Here is a 16261-nt window from a genome sequence, read left to right on the forward strand (position 1 = left end):
GAATTCGCCCGACCATGTCTATACTATGCTTCCGGGTCAGCGGGCCTGACTCTATCCTGCACCCACCACGCACCCCACTTCCTGGGGTGAAAATCGCTCAATGCAGGGCCCTTTTGACCGTGGCTGGTCGGCAGGTCAGCCAATTTCCTGGCTCAATCTACCCACCTCGGTAGCCAATATCTGGCCCTGTTTCTCTGCACTGCCAAAGGAGATTCTTTAATTCAATATTGTGTTATTCAGCATGGAGGAAATCTGTGCCAATTTAAAGTGAAGTAAATTTATAGCCTGCATGTAATTTAAAGAACCCATCAGTTACTTTCAATTTGTACCTCAGACAGCCTCATCCATGAATCTGGTTTAGTATGAACTTTGGAAACTAGGTGGCAATATATCCCTCCCCTATTCTTGTCCCAGAACTGTATGAAAATCAACCCACCAGTCACAAGTTTTTTCATGATAGGATACTAGTAATAATGGCAGTTTAATTGGGTGTTTAGCCTCTGGCTGGGTGGAGTATTTGATCTCTTCGTATCTCCAGTCAGGATGTGACACCAGTGTAGTGACACCCCACACTCTCCCCCAGTGGATAGTTGGATAGGAAATGTCCAGTGCTTCCTCCAAACCTGGGTTGCTCTCCAGGACTTGCCGTCACTCTAGGTACAAATAGGAATTCAGGATCTGCCTGGTTACAGATGATGAGATCACTACTTCCTGTTCTGCTATGAATACAAACCATCTGCCCTCAAAGCTTTAGGATTAATCAACTGTTGTTGCTCCTTGGGTTCAAGTATGGATGAGCCATGTTTGCACTCCCGAATTACATCCGGTTCAAAGATTTTCCGAGCATTTATATTTCTTTGTGCACCAAGCCAGCTATTCTGTAGGCTGGCATTAACTTACTCAACCTGACACACAAACTGAGCCCACACTCGCGTCAGAACAATGACAGGAGCTTCACGTTAGCCATTTGTTGTGGTTTAACGCAAACACATCCTTCTTCACGGCTCTATCCTACATCACATCTCAGAAAGGCAGAAGTGTATACGGCACTTACCAATTGGAGTGAATATGCTACATCGTTTACATTCAGATTAGCATCAAATTAGCTGCAAAATTTACAACAAAAACTAAGCGATACATGGACAATACAGAGTAACAATACAAGTCTCATAAGATTAACTGGGGAGAGATGAGGGGGGTCAGAAGATTTGCTCCTCTCCTGCTATATATAGTGACATTGATTGTATTCAACACAGGTTTATAAAGGCATGAAGCAACCAAAGTTATTCTTCCCCCACCCCGGGAATTACTGTTTGCCTACTTTGTGTTGCCCGCTTGATTGGCACCCCTTCCACAAACATTCACTCCCTTCACCACCGACGAACAGTGACAGCAGTATGTACCATCTACAAGACCGCTACCATCTAGAGGGACAAGGGCAGCAGATACATGGGAACACCACCGCCTGGAAGTTCCCCTCCAAGCCACTCACCATCCTGACTTGGAAATATATCACCGTTCCTTCACTGTGGCTAAGTCAAAATCCTGGTACTCCCTCCCTAACAGCACTGTGGGTGTACCTACACCACGTGGGCTGCAGCGGTTCAAGAAGGCAGCTCATCGCCACCTTCTCAAGGGTAATTAGGGATGGGCAATAAATGCTGGCCTAGCCAGCGACGCCCACATCCCATAAATTAATTTTAAAAAACACATACCTCTGGAAGAATATATGTCAAATAATGTATTAAATAATATATTGAATTCTGGTGGTCAAGGAAGAACCAAAAATTGCTAAGCTTGTTATAAAGCATAAAAATGAATGGAAATAATTTAACAGCATCAGCTGAACAGTAAGATTCAATTATGGCTTTTAAAACCATTAGCAGTATCTGCTATTTTCTATAATATGCTCTGTAAATATATTGTAAATCAAAGTAATTGGGGTAGATGTTTTGTTAAGTGTCACTTGCAGCACCGAAAGTAAAATCTGGCAGGTACGTTTGTCTGGCTCCAACAGAGGGTTTAACTTCCATTAATTTAAATAGAAGGAAAATCTGGCCGACCCTGTTACTGGCCTGAGATTCACTCCACCAGATTTTTCTTTCTGCACTTCGGTCAGGTGTGGCTTAATATCCAGGGTCAGACCATCATAGTTTCAGTGTTTAGTTTTATTTCCTGAAGCACAGGAAATGGTTTAACAGTGGCTCAGCCCTTGGTGTCAGTTAAGGATCATTCCAATTCCACGTCATTAAAAGAGTACAACTTGCTGAAGCTAGTTTTGACTCCGTGAGGTACTGAAACATGGATGCCACTCGCTTTACAACTCTCCCATTTTTAATTTCCCTTGAATCCAATCAAAATAAGAGTCAAGGGATATGTAAAACAGGCTGCCGATGCATTGTTACCCTCTTTATGCTGTCGTGCAAAGTCAAAGTTACCCTCATTGTAACATATTCAGTGCAAAATAATATTAACTCAAATGGCAAGTCAGTCATCTGCTGAGAATCTGTTATCCATTACTTAGAAAGGTGTTACTTTTTTGTGAAGAAGTTTGTTGGGGCTGTGAAAGCACCCACTCATGCACGCACTTGTATACGTACTCATACACACGCACACACGTGCCACTCACAATTTTACATGCACTCTCACATTTGTGCACACACACACACCTTTATGTATCACACAGAATGTATCATGCATACACGTTCGGACATACATAGGGCAGAATTGTCCCAGATTTTCATTAAATGCGGTAGCGGGCGGGAAAGATGACACTTTACCCACTGGCTACAATGGCGGCTTTGCATGCCATATTGTCCCAATCCCACTGTATTAATTATGCAGTGCCAGGAAACATGCCGTGTCAATGGTGGGCAGGCTCTCAATCGCCCTCCACACCATCACATCGTTGCTTGCTCACACCGGGCGCCATATTTAAAGTGCAGCCGTGCGCACACCTCTTAGTGTTTCCAGCCCAGCACTGCTGCACAGAAGACATGACCCTGAAAGGCAAGAAGACTGCAGCCCCCAGGTTTAATGACGTGCCCTTCGAGGACTTTTTGGACGCAGTGGAGGCTCGCAACGATGTCCTCTGCCCCCGCTCTGGCCACAGGATGGGCAACAACATCATCAATCTGGCTTGGGAGGCGGTGGCAGCGGTGGTCAGCGCCAACGCCCTACAAAAGAGCACAGCCATCTAGTGCCACTACAAGGTGAATGGTCTCATCTGTTCCACCAGGGTAACGTACTTCGCTCATCATTCTCTACTCACAAACCCACCACACATCCACAGAGATCTCACACCACAAGGGACACCACCACTAACTCTCACACACACCCTCACATCTCCATCAGGCTCCTATCCTCTGGAGCTTGCGCCCTCATCCCATCCATGGCTCCGCTCACCACACAAACATTCCACGCACACTCTCTCCACCTGTTTTCATGCAGGAGAAGCTGGCTCACGTCAACAGAGAGAGGTCCCAGGATGGGGGTGAAGTGGCCCACATTATATCCCTCACTTGCTTTGAGGAGTGTGTCATCTTGTTGACTGGAGAGGACATGGACCCTGCCTGTGGCAATGGTGAGGTTGACAGCGAACACCCATGTGAGGATCCAGCACCACATCATCCCTCCCTCAACACAATTGTGAGTGCTCTCTCTCCTGTTTTTGATGCTGCCGCCATGCACTAATTATCTCTTGCTCGTCCTGCTTTCTACCCTTAATGTCCCCATTAGCACATTTCTTAGCTAATATCACCACCGTCAACACCTCTTTCTCCTTTTGTCTATGACGCCTTTTGGCAATCTCCACCTATCACTGGCCCTCTATCCAGCTCCACTTGTCCCACCCCCCCTTAAACCATCTTATATTTCACCTCTCTTCTATTTTTCCTCAGTTCTGATGAAGAGTCATTCGGACTTGAAACGTTAACTGTGTTCCTCTCCGCAGATGCTGTCAGACCTGTTGAGTTTTTCCAGGTATTTTTGTTTTTGTTCTAGATTTCCAGCATCCGCAGTATTTTGCTTTTAACTAATTATCCCTACTTTGGTTCACAGGGAGCTCTGCCAAGTGACCAACACCCTCAGCCAGCCAGTCCCTCAGCTCCATCCACATCCTCACCTCCAGCCAAGAGGACACCTCCTCCATTGAAGAGCTGGAAATAAGCAGCCTGTAAAACCTATCACAGTGCTTACCCACACCCTTCACCAGCGCAGAAACACACACCTTGGTGGGACCTAGACCTAGAGCAGGCTCGGGTTCACAATCTGGTGGTCACCACATGGACACACGTCCACAGCAGGAGGAGGCAGATTCAGCCGAGCTCCCTGGCACTCGGAGGACTGCTGGGGAAGAGGCATCTATGAGGTCCGAGTCAGATGACGAACCTCTGGATTTGGCCTTCCAACTCATCCTGGAGAGTCAGCAGAAGGTAGGGGAACATTACGCAGAGCTGTTGGAAGCCCTCAACAGAGTGACATGCGAGCCAAAGGAGTGCATCCACCTGCTCTCTGATGAAAGGGTGCCCACATGTACGCATATGAAGGTCTCCATGGGAAGGATGGTGGATGCTATGGGGACCCTAGTCCAACAGAATGCGGAGATGCGCACAGACCTGCACTCTATCGCGGTAGCCATGGGTGAGTTCCTGCAGTGACAACACGAGGGGGAAACGGGGCACCTCAATGTACCTCCAGTTGCTCCTTCTCTCAAGGAGGCAGGCCGGGGCCCTCGGGCATCCAAAGGAAGGAGGAGTGGCAGCTGGACACCCTGGGTCATCCACTCAGGAATCTCAGAGGCTGTCCTCCCCTCTGAGTCCTCTTTGCCTGTGACACCCTCAACCTCATCCTCTGTCACCGCAGAGGGAGCTGCTGGCCCACAGGAGGGCAGCCAAAGGAAGCCGGGGCCCTCAAGGCCTTGTCTCTCCAGAGGACCCATACTGAAGTCATCAGAGGCAACAGGGCCAACCATTGCACAGGCTGTCTCCACCCCTGCTACGGATGTCAGGGCAACACCTAGAAGTCTAAAGCGTTCAAAAGGTAAGAAATTCTGATCACAATTGGTTGCATGGGTGAACACATTTTGTCACTTTACAATTTGAAAATATGTTCACTTCCACTGAATAATGTGTAATGGTGTCTTTCACCTTCATTGACAGGCTTCACAAGTCCTCCCCCTGCATCTTCCCTGCCACCACTAGCAGTTCAGCTGCACGCAGCCAGTGCACCAGTGATTCTGGAGGGAGAAGTGTGTGTGACTGTGGCAGGGCCTTTCAGAGTCTCGTGCAAGCACTCTCCCACACACGCGGATCCTTCCCGCATCACATTAATCTCAGTGTCCCAAGCACTTTCAATGCTGCCTGCTGGGGTTCGCTTTCAGTTGTCCATCTGAGCTGACCTACATCTCCGCCCACCCACTGGTCACACTCCCCTGCAGCGCCTGATCTCGCCCACCCTGACTCTTGTTTCCCTTTTGATTTGGCTAGCATGGTGTGGCTAACATTTTTCGTACCCTATCCTTTCCCATCCACCAGTCACCCATGTCCTTTCCTCCATCACTGTTCACCCCCGGGCATCACCTTCCATCTTCTCACCGTCACCTACCAGCCGCTACCACTTTCTTTCGGGGATATCTCGGTGAACGTGCACATTCCCTACCTTCCCAAAAATCCCACCCCCATCCACATTAACCTCCTCCAAGTCCCCACCAACCACCCTCGACGTTCCCTCTAGCGGTACCATCATATCCTCAACTTCCCACCCTACCAGCTCACTCTGCCCTCTCTCATTCTCACCATTCCCTCCTACCATGCCCACCCTCATTTTGCTCCCCAGGAGGCAGTCATGAACTCAATAGAGCCCCCCCCTGTACCCTCACCTAGACATCGCACCTCCCCCCCGTCTCCGGACTCTCCCTCTTGGAAATCCTTCCCCCAGCCACACCCACCCCCTCCAAGTCCCAGTCCTTAACCCTTCCTGACTCCTTCCTCCACCCTTACTTCTTCCTCCAGTCTTACTCCTTTCCCCTTCCTGAACTCCTTCATCTGCCCAGACTCCTTGCTCCCCTAGACTCCTTTCCCCTGTGGAACTCCTTCCTCCTCCCGAAGTCCTGCCCTCCCCTTGGAACTTCTTCCTCTCTTCAATCGCCTTCCCTTACACCTTCCTCCCCCCTTACACTACCTCCCCAGTTGCCGTCTTCCCCCCCGTTACACCCTCCTCCCCCCCATACTCCCTCTCCCCCTCCCAACCTCAACGCCCCCGGATACCTTCATTCCCCCCCCAACTTCAGTCCCCAACATCTTCGTTCCCCCCCAACCTCACCCCCGACACCTTCATTCCCCCCTCCCAAGCTCAGCCCCCCACGACACATCTTCCTCTCCCCAGTCAATCCTAGACCTTCCTCTCCCACTCCCCAGTATCTTCCTCTCCCAAACACAGCTGGAACTTCCTCTCCACCCCGTCAGCCATCATCCATTGTGAGCAGGCCATCAATGTTGCCTTTCCACCTTCTATGAGCTGCTTTGTAGCAGAGCCATGTCCATAAGGATCCACCCAGCATGCCATGGACGTCCCTCCAGGGTCCAATTTCAGGCTTCAGCATCTTCTGCTCCTCGGATGCCCACGACATGAGCACGGCCTTGGCAGTGAGTCCCGACTTCTGCACATCACACTTTAAAAAAATTCATTCGTGGGGTATGGCTGTCGCTGGCTGGGCCAGCATTTATTGCCCATCCCTAATTGCCCTTGAGAACCGAGTGGCTTGCTAGGCCATTTCAGCAGGCATTTAAGAGTCAACCACATTGCTTGTGGGTCTGGAGTCACATGTAGGCCAGACCAGATAAGGACAGCAGACTTCCTTCCCTAAATGACATTAGTGAACCAGATAGGTTTTTACAACAATCGACAAGGTTTCATGGTCATCATTAAACTTTTAATTCCAGATTTTTTATTGAATTCAAAGTTCACCATCTGCCATGGTGGGATTCGAACCCAGGTACCCAGAGCATTACCCTGGGCATCTGGAGTACTAGTCCAATGACACTTGTCAAGACGTGTCCTGCACCGGCATCTTTTCCCGTTGATGTGAGTGGTCGATCCAGTGTTGGGGGGATGATTTCGGCGAGTTAGGCTTATAATGATATGCAGCTGTATTACAATGAGGACCCCGACGTCTGATGGTGGAAAACGTGGCCTGCCATTGGCAGGCAGAGCGGATGATCGCAAACTGGTTTCATGATGCTGTGAAACCGATTTTTGGCTTTCTCGCCATATCATCCGCTCATGCCCGACACCAGCGGGCATGGAAAATTCCGCCCCTAGTTTGAAACACACACACACACACACACACGCCCATACACACACACACACCCACACATGCCCACACACACACACACACGCATACACACACATACGCCCACACACACACACGCCCACACACACGTACACACACACACATGCCCACACACACACACATGCATATACACACACACACACACGCCCATACACACACACACACACGCCCACACACACGCACGCGCGCACACACACGTGCATACACACACATGGACACACACACACGCGCACACACCCCCACACACGCATGCACGCGTACATGCCCACACACACACGCTCACACACACACACACAAACGTGCACACACTCACACACTCACACACACACACACACACATTTCCAGATTATTGATTCTAGAATAAATAATTTAAATGCACAATGAAAATGCAAAAGAAATTGTTCTGATGCTTTGAATCATCACAGATTGAACAATACCTGTCAGTTGATGGAGGTGGACTGGAAGGAGGTTGTGCAAATTGAGTTGAAGGGGTGCAAAAGGTGACATCATCTGTGTGGGCAATGTACTGGATAATATCAGTCTGGTGAGCATCCTGGTCTTCATGTTCCATGCTCTCACTGGCAGCACGCTGTCGATGGAACTGGTGTCTCTTTGGAGACCCTTAACAAACATAAATAATTCCATTAGTAAATGACTACTCAAATGTATAAGTAAACATTGAATGCCTTTTAGACTGCAGTTATATTGCTTGCTGATTGACATAAATAGGAAACCCTGCTTCCAGAGAGAAGACGCTGTCAGGAAGATATAATATTTTTCATAATGTTATTGGAATTTATTGTAAAGTAGAATAATAGCGGGGTCTGTGTCTGTTGTGTGTGTCTGTGTGTGTGTGTGTGAGACTTAACTGAATTAAAGGCAGCTGGTTTGAAGGCTTTGATGCAACAGAAGATAAGCTGGGTTTGAAATGTTAAGTAGGTAAACATAGTGTAAAGGGAACACTTGCATTTTTAAATAAACCAGACTAGCTTGAATTCAAAGGAGGGGTGAAGTGTTTCACCTGGCCAGGAGGAGTTAAGAAACAGTGGCCGGAATTTTATGGCCCCGTGACGAGCGGGAATGGGCTGTAAAACTCGGCAAACCACCCTCAACTCCATTGACTTCGGTGGGACCTTAAAATCCCGCTGCTGTAAAATTGCACCCAAAAACTTTATTACACATTTTTAATTCCGATATCAAACCTCATCCCGCCACTGGATGAGGTTTGTAAAAAAATCACTTACCCGCCTGCCCGTTGGGCCCGTGCGCCGACCCGAAGTTCGCACGGGCCCCTCAAAATCCTGGTCGATTGGTCACTTAGTGGCCTTAACAAGGCCTTTAATTAATGGCGGGCGCGCATCGCGCTACATAGCACGCCTGCCGACCGAAACAACGCGATGCCGTGCGCTGACGTCAGGACGCTCGCGCGACATTTTAAGCGCTGATGTGTGGACTCCGCCACCCGCACGTCAGCCAGAAGATTCAGCCCTTTGTGTATTTCATTAACATGCCCCATCTCGTGTGACATTTTCACATGAAGGGGACATGTTAATGATTTTTAAATTTTTCTATTTTTCCTCTTTCACAGCCTTTCAGCGATCTCCCTAAGGCTGCACTTAGCCTCAGGGAGATGTGCGCTCTTTCGTGAACATGCGCAACAGAGCACACTCTGGCAGTTGGGGAATCCCCCCCTCCGCCCGCACAGGGAGCGCATAGCGCTTCCCGTTGGGCGTCACGTTGGGCGGGCCTTAATTGGCCCGCCCACGTAAAGTGGCGGCAGGGCCCGTTTCTGCAGCAGCGATCAGCTGCCCGCCCGCCGCCGAGTCTGTCGGACCCGCCCGCCCATCAAGGGCAAAATTCTGCCCATAGGGAAACAATGGGAATTTGCATTCAAAGGGGAAAATGTGGATAAAGGAGAGAAGGCTGTGTGCAAGGGAAGGCATTCTAAGATCTAAAACATGTGAAAAGCCTCCAGCATCTAAGCCTCATGCTGCTGTCTACAAAGAACTGAAGTTAAGAAACCTCACTTTGAATTTGACTGTTTCAGGGTATTGTGTGTTTCTTTGCCTGGGTCTTTTAAAAACTGTGTGTCTTACTGTTGCCTTAACGAAAATGTAACTGGGGGGGTTTAGATTAATTAGGGGATTTAGGAGTTATCATAGTAGTCATTTGTAGATCTATGTGTGTACTTAAAATCATTTCTTCTATTAACAAAGTTTTAATTTAGTTTTGTAAGAAACCTATAAGATTCAGTGGTCTTATTACCACTGAATTCAAGGCATGCATCTTGAAATGTATACAAATTGTAGAACAGTTGTGGCAGTCGTTTCAAGTTTCCCTCTGGGATTTGAGCAGCTCAGCATTTACCATCGGCTGTGCCATAACAAAGTTGGGTGCACCTTGTGGGATTTATTTGAAATTTCGTGATTGGGTTGGAGTTGGTGAACCTTAAGGTTACGAGTACGAGAAGCACTTGGAATTCAGGCGTGGGTGTGAGGTTTTTTATTTGAAGTGATGAGACTGCAAATGGCTTTGACAGTTGCTAAGGCTTGTCTGGGAGTTGAAGTTGTAACTTTGGCTGCTTTGTAAAAGGTTTAAAAAGTTAAGTTAATGGAATTAGCAGATAACTTACAATTGGGATTACCTGCAGGGGCAAGGGAATCAGACATAATTGAAGGTATAACACAGCATTTGAAATTGGCAGGAATACCTGAGAGACCAAGTTCTCCAAGGTCATTGGAATGGGCTTAAATTCAGTTGCAAATTAACAGACAAAGAAAAAGAAAGAGCATTTCAAAGGAAACAGGGAGAAAGGCGGGAAAGGGAAAGAAAACAAGAAAGGGAGTTATAAATGATGAGATTAGAAAGGAAGAGAAAAAGAGAGAGAGAGAGAGAGAGAGGATTCCAGCTTAAAATGCAGGCAGTTAAAAAAGAGGCACTAGTAGGTGAGGAAGGACTTATTTCCAGATCAGAACCCATTGGGGAGATGTTTAAATTTGTGCAAGCTCTTCCAAAGTTTGAGGAAAGAGATGTTGGAGCATTCTTGATTTTATTTGAGAAGATAGCTAAACAGATGACATGGCCACAGGAAAACTGGACATTGTTGTTACAATCCAAGTTGGTGGGTAGAGTACATGAGGTTTATGCTTCACTGTCAGAAGAAATGTTGGTAAACTATGATGTGGTTAAAAAAAAAGGCTATTTTGAATGCACATGAGTTGGTTCTTGAGGCATACAGGCAGAAATTTAGGAATATGAGAAAACAGCCTGAGCAAACTTATATTGTGTTTGAGAGAGTAAAACAAAGTAATTGTGACTAGTGGATATGGGCGTTAAAGATAGAGACAACATATGCAGCTCTTAGAAGGGTAATTCTTTTGCAAGAATTTAAAGATTCAATTCCTTCGGTAGTGAGAATGCATATGGAGGAACAAAGGCTTGAAACGGTAAGACACGCAGCAGAGATAACTGATTATCAGTTAGTTCATATAGCTAAACATTTTTTGTCACCCTTTTAAATCAGAGAAGGATAGAAAGTGGGAAGGTGGAAGGAAGGTGGGTAGTCAGGGAAGAGAAGGAGTAGCTGGAAATTCCCAGGAAGTTTTTCTCAGAATAAAAAGGAAGGTGCTGGGGGTAGAAGTGACAGTTGAAAATTGAGCTGTTTTCATGGTAGTAAAGTTGGACACATGAAATCTGTGTGCTGGAAATTGCAGCCAAAATCTGTTGGAATTATAGGGGTGCAGAAAAGTTCTGGAAGTAAAAGTACTGTGGGTTCTGAGGTTCAGGCACAGAAAAAAAAAATGTGGTTTGTGTACAGGTAAAACAGGAAGAATCAGTGATAGGTAAAAAAGTGGGAATGTGTTCACAATTTACCCAAGGGAGTTCCGAGGAGCTGGTTGCAGAAATGTTTAAAGATGTTGTGCGTGAAGGGAAAGTCCTTCAATGTGTACAGGGTGAAGTAGGTAAAGTTGTTAAAATTTTAAGAGACACAGGGGGCTAGTCAATCTTTAATGTTGTGTGATAGTGATATTTGTTGTTCAGAGGGAGTACTGCAGGAACAGGTGATAATAAGTGAGGTTCATGGAGATGCTAAACCTATTCCATTGTGAAAGGTAAATTTAAAGAGTAAGTGGAAAACATGTGAGGTGATTGTTGGAGTAGTGGAAAAATTGCCCATTGCAGGGTAACGGTACCGCTGGTTCACAGATGTAGGTGATGCCTATGGTAGTTGAGCAGTATGTAGAAGTGTTTTGAACAGAAGTGTTGCAGAGAGAGATCCTGGATTGTTTCCAGATTGTGCGAATACAAAATTACAGGTTCATAGGTTGAAACAAGAAGAACAGGAAGTTCAAAGGCAGAGGAATGGGGTGCAAGTCCAATTAGCTAACACTGTGTTTGATAACATTGTTCAGGAGGAAAGAACAAAGGACAATTCAGATGAAGTGCTTAACTCAAGGTGGTTAGTGGAGTTACAGAAAAAGGATTCGCAAATAAAACATTTATATTGGACAGCTTACTCAGAAACAGAGGCAAAATGTGTCCCAGATTTTATTACCTTAAGGGTAATGTTTTAATGAGAAAATGGAGGCCTTATCATGCTTCAGCAAATGAAAGCTGGAGTGAGGTGCATCAGATTGTAATACCATTTGGAATTAGAAATGAGATTCTGAGGATAGCTGATGAAATTCCAATGGGGGGACATTTAGGAATTAGAAAGACACAAGCAAAGATACAGAATTTCTTTTTGGCCTGGATTGCATAGGGATATAGTCAAATTCTGTAGAAAGTCACACATGTCAGGTGAAAGGGAAGCCACAAGCACTGATTAAGCCAGCCCAGCATCTTTAATTCTCATTCCAGCATTTGAAGAACCTTTTACAAGGGTCATAATTGATTGTGTAGGACCCCTCTCTAAGACTAAAAGTGGAAATCAGTACATGCTGATAATAGTGGATGTGTCTACCAGGTTTCCTAAAGCAATACCTTTGAGAAATATTACAACAAAGAAAATTGTGAAAGAGGTAACTAATTTCTTTACAAGGTATGGTTTACCTAAAGAGGTACAATCAGTTCAGGATTCAAATTTCATTGTCACAGCTGTTTAAGGAAGTAATGAACAGTTTGAGGATAAAACAATTCAAGTCAACAGCTTACCACCCTGAATCACAAGGGGCTTTGGAAAGATGGCATCAAGCTCTTAAAAACTATGATGAGGGCATATAGTCAGGAGTATCCACAGGATTAGGATAGGGGAACACCATTTTTGTTATTTGCTATTAGGGACGCTCCTAATGCATCGATTAGTTTTAACCCTTTTGAACTAGTTTATGGTCATGAGGTGAGAGAACCACTGAAATTGATTCATGAGTAATTGGTGGGCCGAAATTCAGAAACTACTCTCCTGGATTATGTATCAAACTTCAGAGAGAAATTGGACAGAGCATGTGAGCTGGCGAGGGAATGTTTAAAGATATCATAGTAAGTGATGGAAATGAAGGCAGACAGGAAAGCTACAGCTCGTAGTTTTGTTGCTGGGGAGACAGTGCTAGTTCTGTTACCAGTGCTGGGTGATTCCTTAAAGGCAAGGCTTAGTGGGCCTCACAGGATTGAAAAGAAATTGAGCGAAGTAAATTATTTAATAAATAATCCAGGTAGAAGAAAGAAGCAGAGGGTGTGCCATGTAAATATGCTCAAAAAGTACTTTAACAGGGAAAACGACCAAAAGGAGGTATTAGTGCTGGTAGATAATGAGAAAGAGGTAGAAATGCAAGATTCTGAAATTGATTTTCTTCTAATCAAACTGGATAATGAGGGAGTACTTGAAAATTTAAATGTAATATTGATTACCTTCTAGGTATGTGTCAAAGTGATTTATAGAAGCCATTGCAGTCGCAAAAATGTATTTATGGAAATAAGTTGGGGAGGACAAATTTAGCTCTACATGATGTATATGTAGAAGTTTCATCTTTGCTAAGGCAACATCCTTATAGATTAAATCCGGCAAAGTTATCGTAAGTACAGAAAGGAATCAGATTCATGCCCCAAAATGATATCATTGAGTCTAGTTGCAGTAATTGGAGCCCGCCTAGTGTGCTGGTACTGAACTGGGTGGAAAGACTGTGTGTGGACTATCGAAAGGTGAACGCAGTGACAAAAGCGGATTCCTATTCTATACCACAGTTGAAAGATTGTATTGAGAAAGTGGGACAATCAAAATTTATCATAGAGATTGACTTGCTAAGAGGATATTGGCAAGTATCGTTATTGGAGAGAGCAAAGGAGATATTGGCTTTTGTGATGCCAGATGGACTATATCAGTTTAAAGTCATGAAAAATGCACCTGCAACATTTCGAAGACTGACAAACAAAGTAATTGCAGGCCTGAGCAATTGTGCTGTTTATTTTGACGACTTGATAGTTTTCAGTAAGACGTGGGAGGAGCATTTGCAACATCTGGAAGAATTATTTACTCAATTACAAGATGCTAATTTGGTGGTGAACTTGGCTAAAAGTGAATTTGCAAAAGTGCAAGTTACCTATCTAGGCCATACCATTGGACATGGTAAGGTGGCTCCGAGAGATGTGAAAGTCAAGGCTATTGTAGATTTCCTCTTGCCTACAACAAAACAAGAAGTTTTGAGATTCCTGGGCATGAGTGGGTTTTATTGGAAATTTGTACCAAATTTTAGTAGTGTGATTGCTCTATTGACTGAACTATTAAAAAACAAGAAGTTTCAATGGACAGGAGTGCCAGAAGGCATTTGACAGTTTGAAAATTGTATTAACTGTAATACCAGTTTTAGTCATTCCCAAATAATTTAAGTTGGCCATTGATGCAAGTGATATAGGCATTGGGGCCGTACAGTTAAAAGAAGGTGATGCTGAAATTGGAAAACCGATAGGGTATTTTTCACAGAAGCTGAATGTACAACAGAGAAGACATTCAACGATCAAAAAGGAGACTTTGGGGTTGGTGTTAGTGTTAGAACATTTTGAAACTTACATTGCAAACAATTCATCAGAAACAATTGTCTATACAGACCACAATCCTTTAACATTTCTGGACAGACTTTGAGACAGAAGTGCAAGGCTATTATTACTGCAACCATTTAATCTACAGATTATACATGTAGCAGGATGAGAAAATCTGATTGCAGTTGTGTTTGTCAAGAGTTTGAAGCTTAAAGGGAAAATTGGACATTTAAAACCTGTACAGTGGACTGGAATGATTTCTGTTGATACCAAGGATTTGTGTATATATTGTTATGTTAATGCATGCATCTGGTAATGGAATTGTGTAATAAGAATTGGAAGGAATGTAAGATGGGTTCAGAAAATGAAGCTGTCTTTTTAAATTATGATGGTTCATTTTTTTAATAAGGAGGGGGATGTCAGGAAGATATAATAATTTTCATTAAGTCATTGGAATTCATTGTAAAGTAGACTAATAGTGAGGTCTATGTCTCTGTGTGTGTGTGTGTGTTTGACTGAAATCAATTAAAGGCAGCTGGTCTAAAGGTTTTAATGTAACAGAAGATAAGCTAGATTTGAAATGTTAAGCAGGTAAACATAGGTGTAAAGGGGACATTGGCATTTTTAAATAAACCAGACTAGCTTGAATTCAAAAGAGGGTGAAACGTTTCACCTAGCCAGGAGAAATTAAGAAACAGTGTGTTTATTTTTCCCAAAGGTTACTGGTAAAATTAGTACAATGAGAGATTTTAATTATTAGAGAAGTAAAGTCCAACATGAAACAATGGGAATTTGCAGTCAAAGTGGAAAATATGAATAAAGGAGAGAAGGCTGTGTGCAAAGAAAGGAATTCTAAGATCTAAAACATGTGAAAAGCCTCCAGCATCTAAGCCTCAACCTGCTGTCTACAAAGAACTGAAGTTAAGGAAACTCGCTTTGAATTTGTCTGTTTCAGGGTATTGTGTGTTACTTTGCCTGGGTCTTTTAAAAACTGTGTGTCTTTCTGTTGCCTTAACGAAAGTATAATTGGGGGTTTAGATTAATTAGGGAATTTAGAAGTTATCATAGTAGTAATTTGTAGATCTGTGTGTGTACTTAAAATCATTTCTTCTACTAATAAAGGTTTAATTTAGTTTTGTAAGAAACCTGTAAGCCTCAGTGGTCTTATTACTACTGAATTCAAGGCAGGAATCTTGAAATATATATAAATTGCAAAACGGTTGTGGCAGTTGTTTCAAGTTTCCCCACTGCGATTTGAGCAGCTCAGCATTTACCATCAGCTGTGCCATAACAACAATTAAAAGTATTTGTCTTCACACTCTTCCCTGAGGCACCCTTTGCTTGCACTGATATCCCCTTTAAATTCACTGTACCCGTGAATGAATAAAAAAATAAACAGGAATGGCCCTGTCTATGGGAAATGCTCATGTCTGATAAAGGGAATTTGCTGGTATATGATGTAGAGGTAGATGGACAAGGCTAATGATTTTTTTTAGATGTTCTGACAATAAAATTCTTCAGCAAATATTACTAATGCACTGATTAATGGATTAGCATTAAATATTCTCTATTTTAACCAAATCTTTTTAACCCATTTAAAATAGATGGCCTTATTAATCCAGTGCACACAGGAGTTTGCTGCCGTAGTGTTAATCAATGTGCTAAAGGTAGTGTGTTAGGGGGAATTTAGACTCTCTGAAAGGAAACTGGACAATGTTGAGTAATTGGGAAATTGAGGAAGGCTTCAGATTCCAATGAGCAATTTATTGGTATTATTATGCAGCAATATATTTTATACATTTTCACTTCCTCTCATTTGTATCAACATTAAGAATATTTTGAAATTCCTAGTATGTTAGCTTTCAGGTGTGTACAGTCACCCAGTCCAGCTCTATTCTTCACGGACATTTTACTCTTATTGCTCTCATTGGAATCTGA

At 44.2% G+C, this 16261-nt stretch overlaps 1 protein-coding gene across 2 annotated transcripts in view; it reads right to left on the bottom strand.

The window, feature by feature from the left end:
- The window catches only part of cbarpb (CACN subunit beta associated regulatory protein b), a 195765-nt gene that overhangs the window by 18660 nt on the left and 160844 nt on the right, over positions 1-16261 (bottom strand). For both annotated transcript variants that reach the window (XM_078555946.1, XM_078555945.1), the window contains one exon: positions 7789-7972. In XM_078555946.1, coding sequence (XP_078412072.1) covers positions 7789-7972 — 184 coding nt within the window. The remainder of the gene's footprint in view (positions 1-7788; positions 7973-16261) is intronic.

Source organism: Cetorhinus maximus, chromosome 13 (genome assembly GCF_964194155.1).
Source record: "Cetorhinus maximus chromosome 13, sCetMax3.hap1.1, whole genome shotgun sequence".
NCBI classification, from domain to species: Eukaryota; Metazoa; Chordata; class Chondrichthyes; order Lamniformes; family Cetorhinidae; genus Cetorhinus; species Cetorhinus maximus.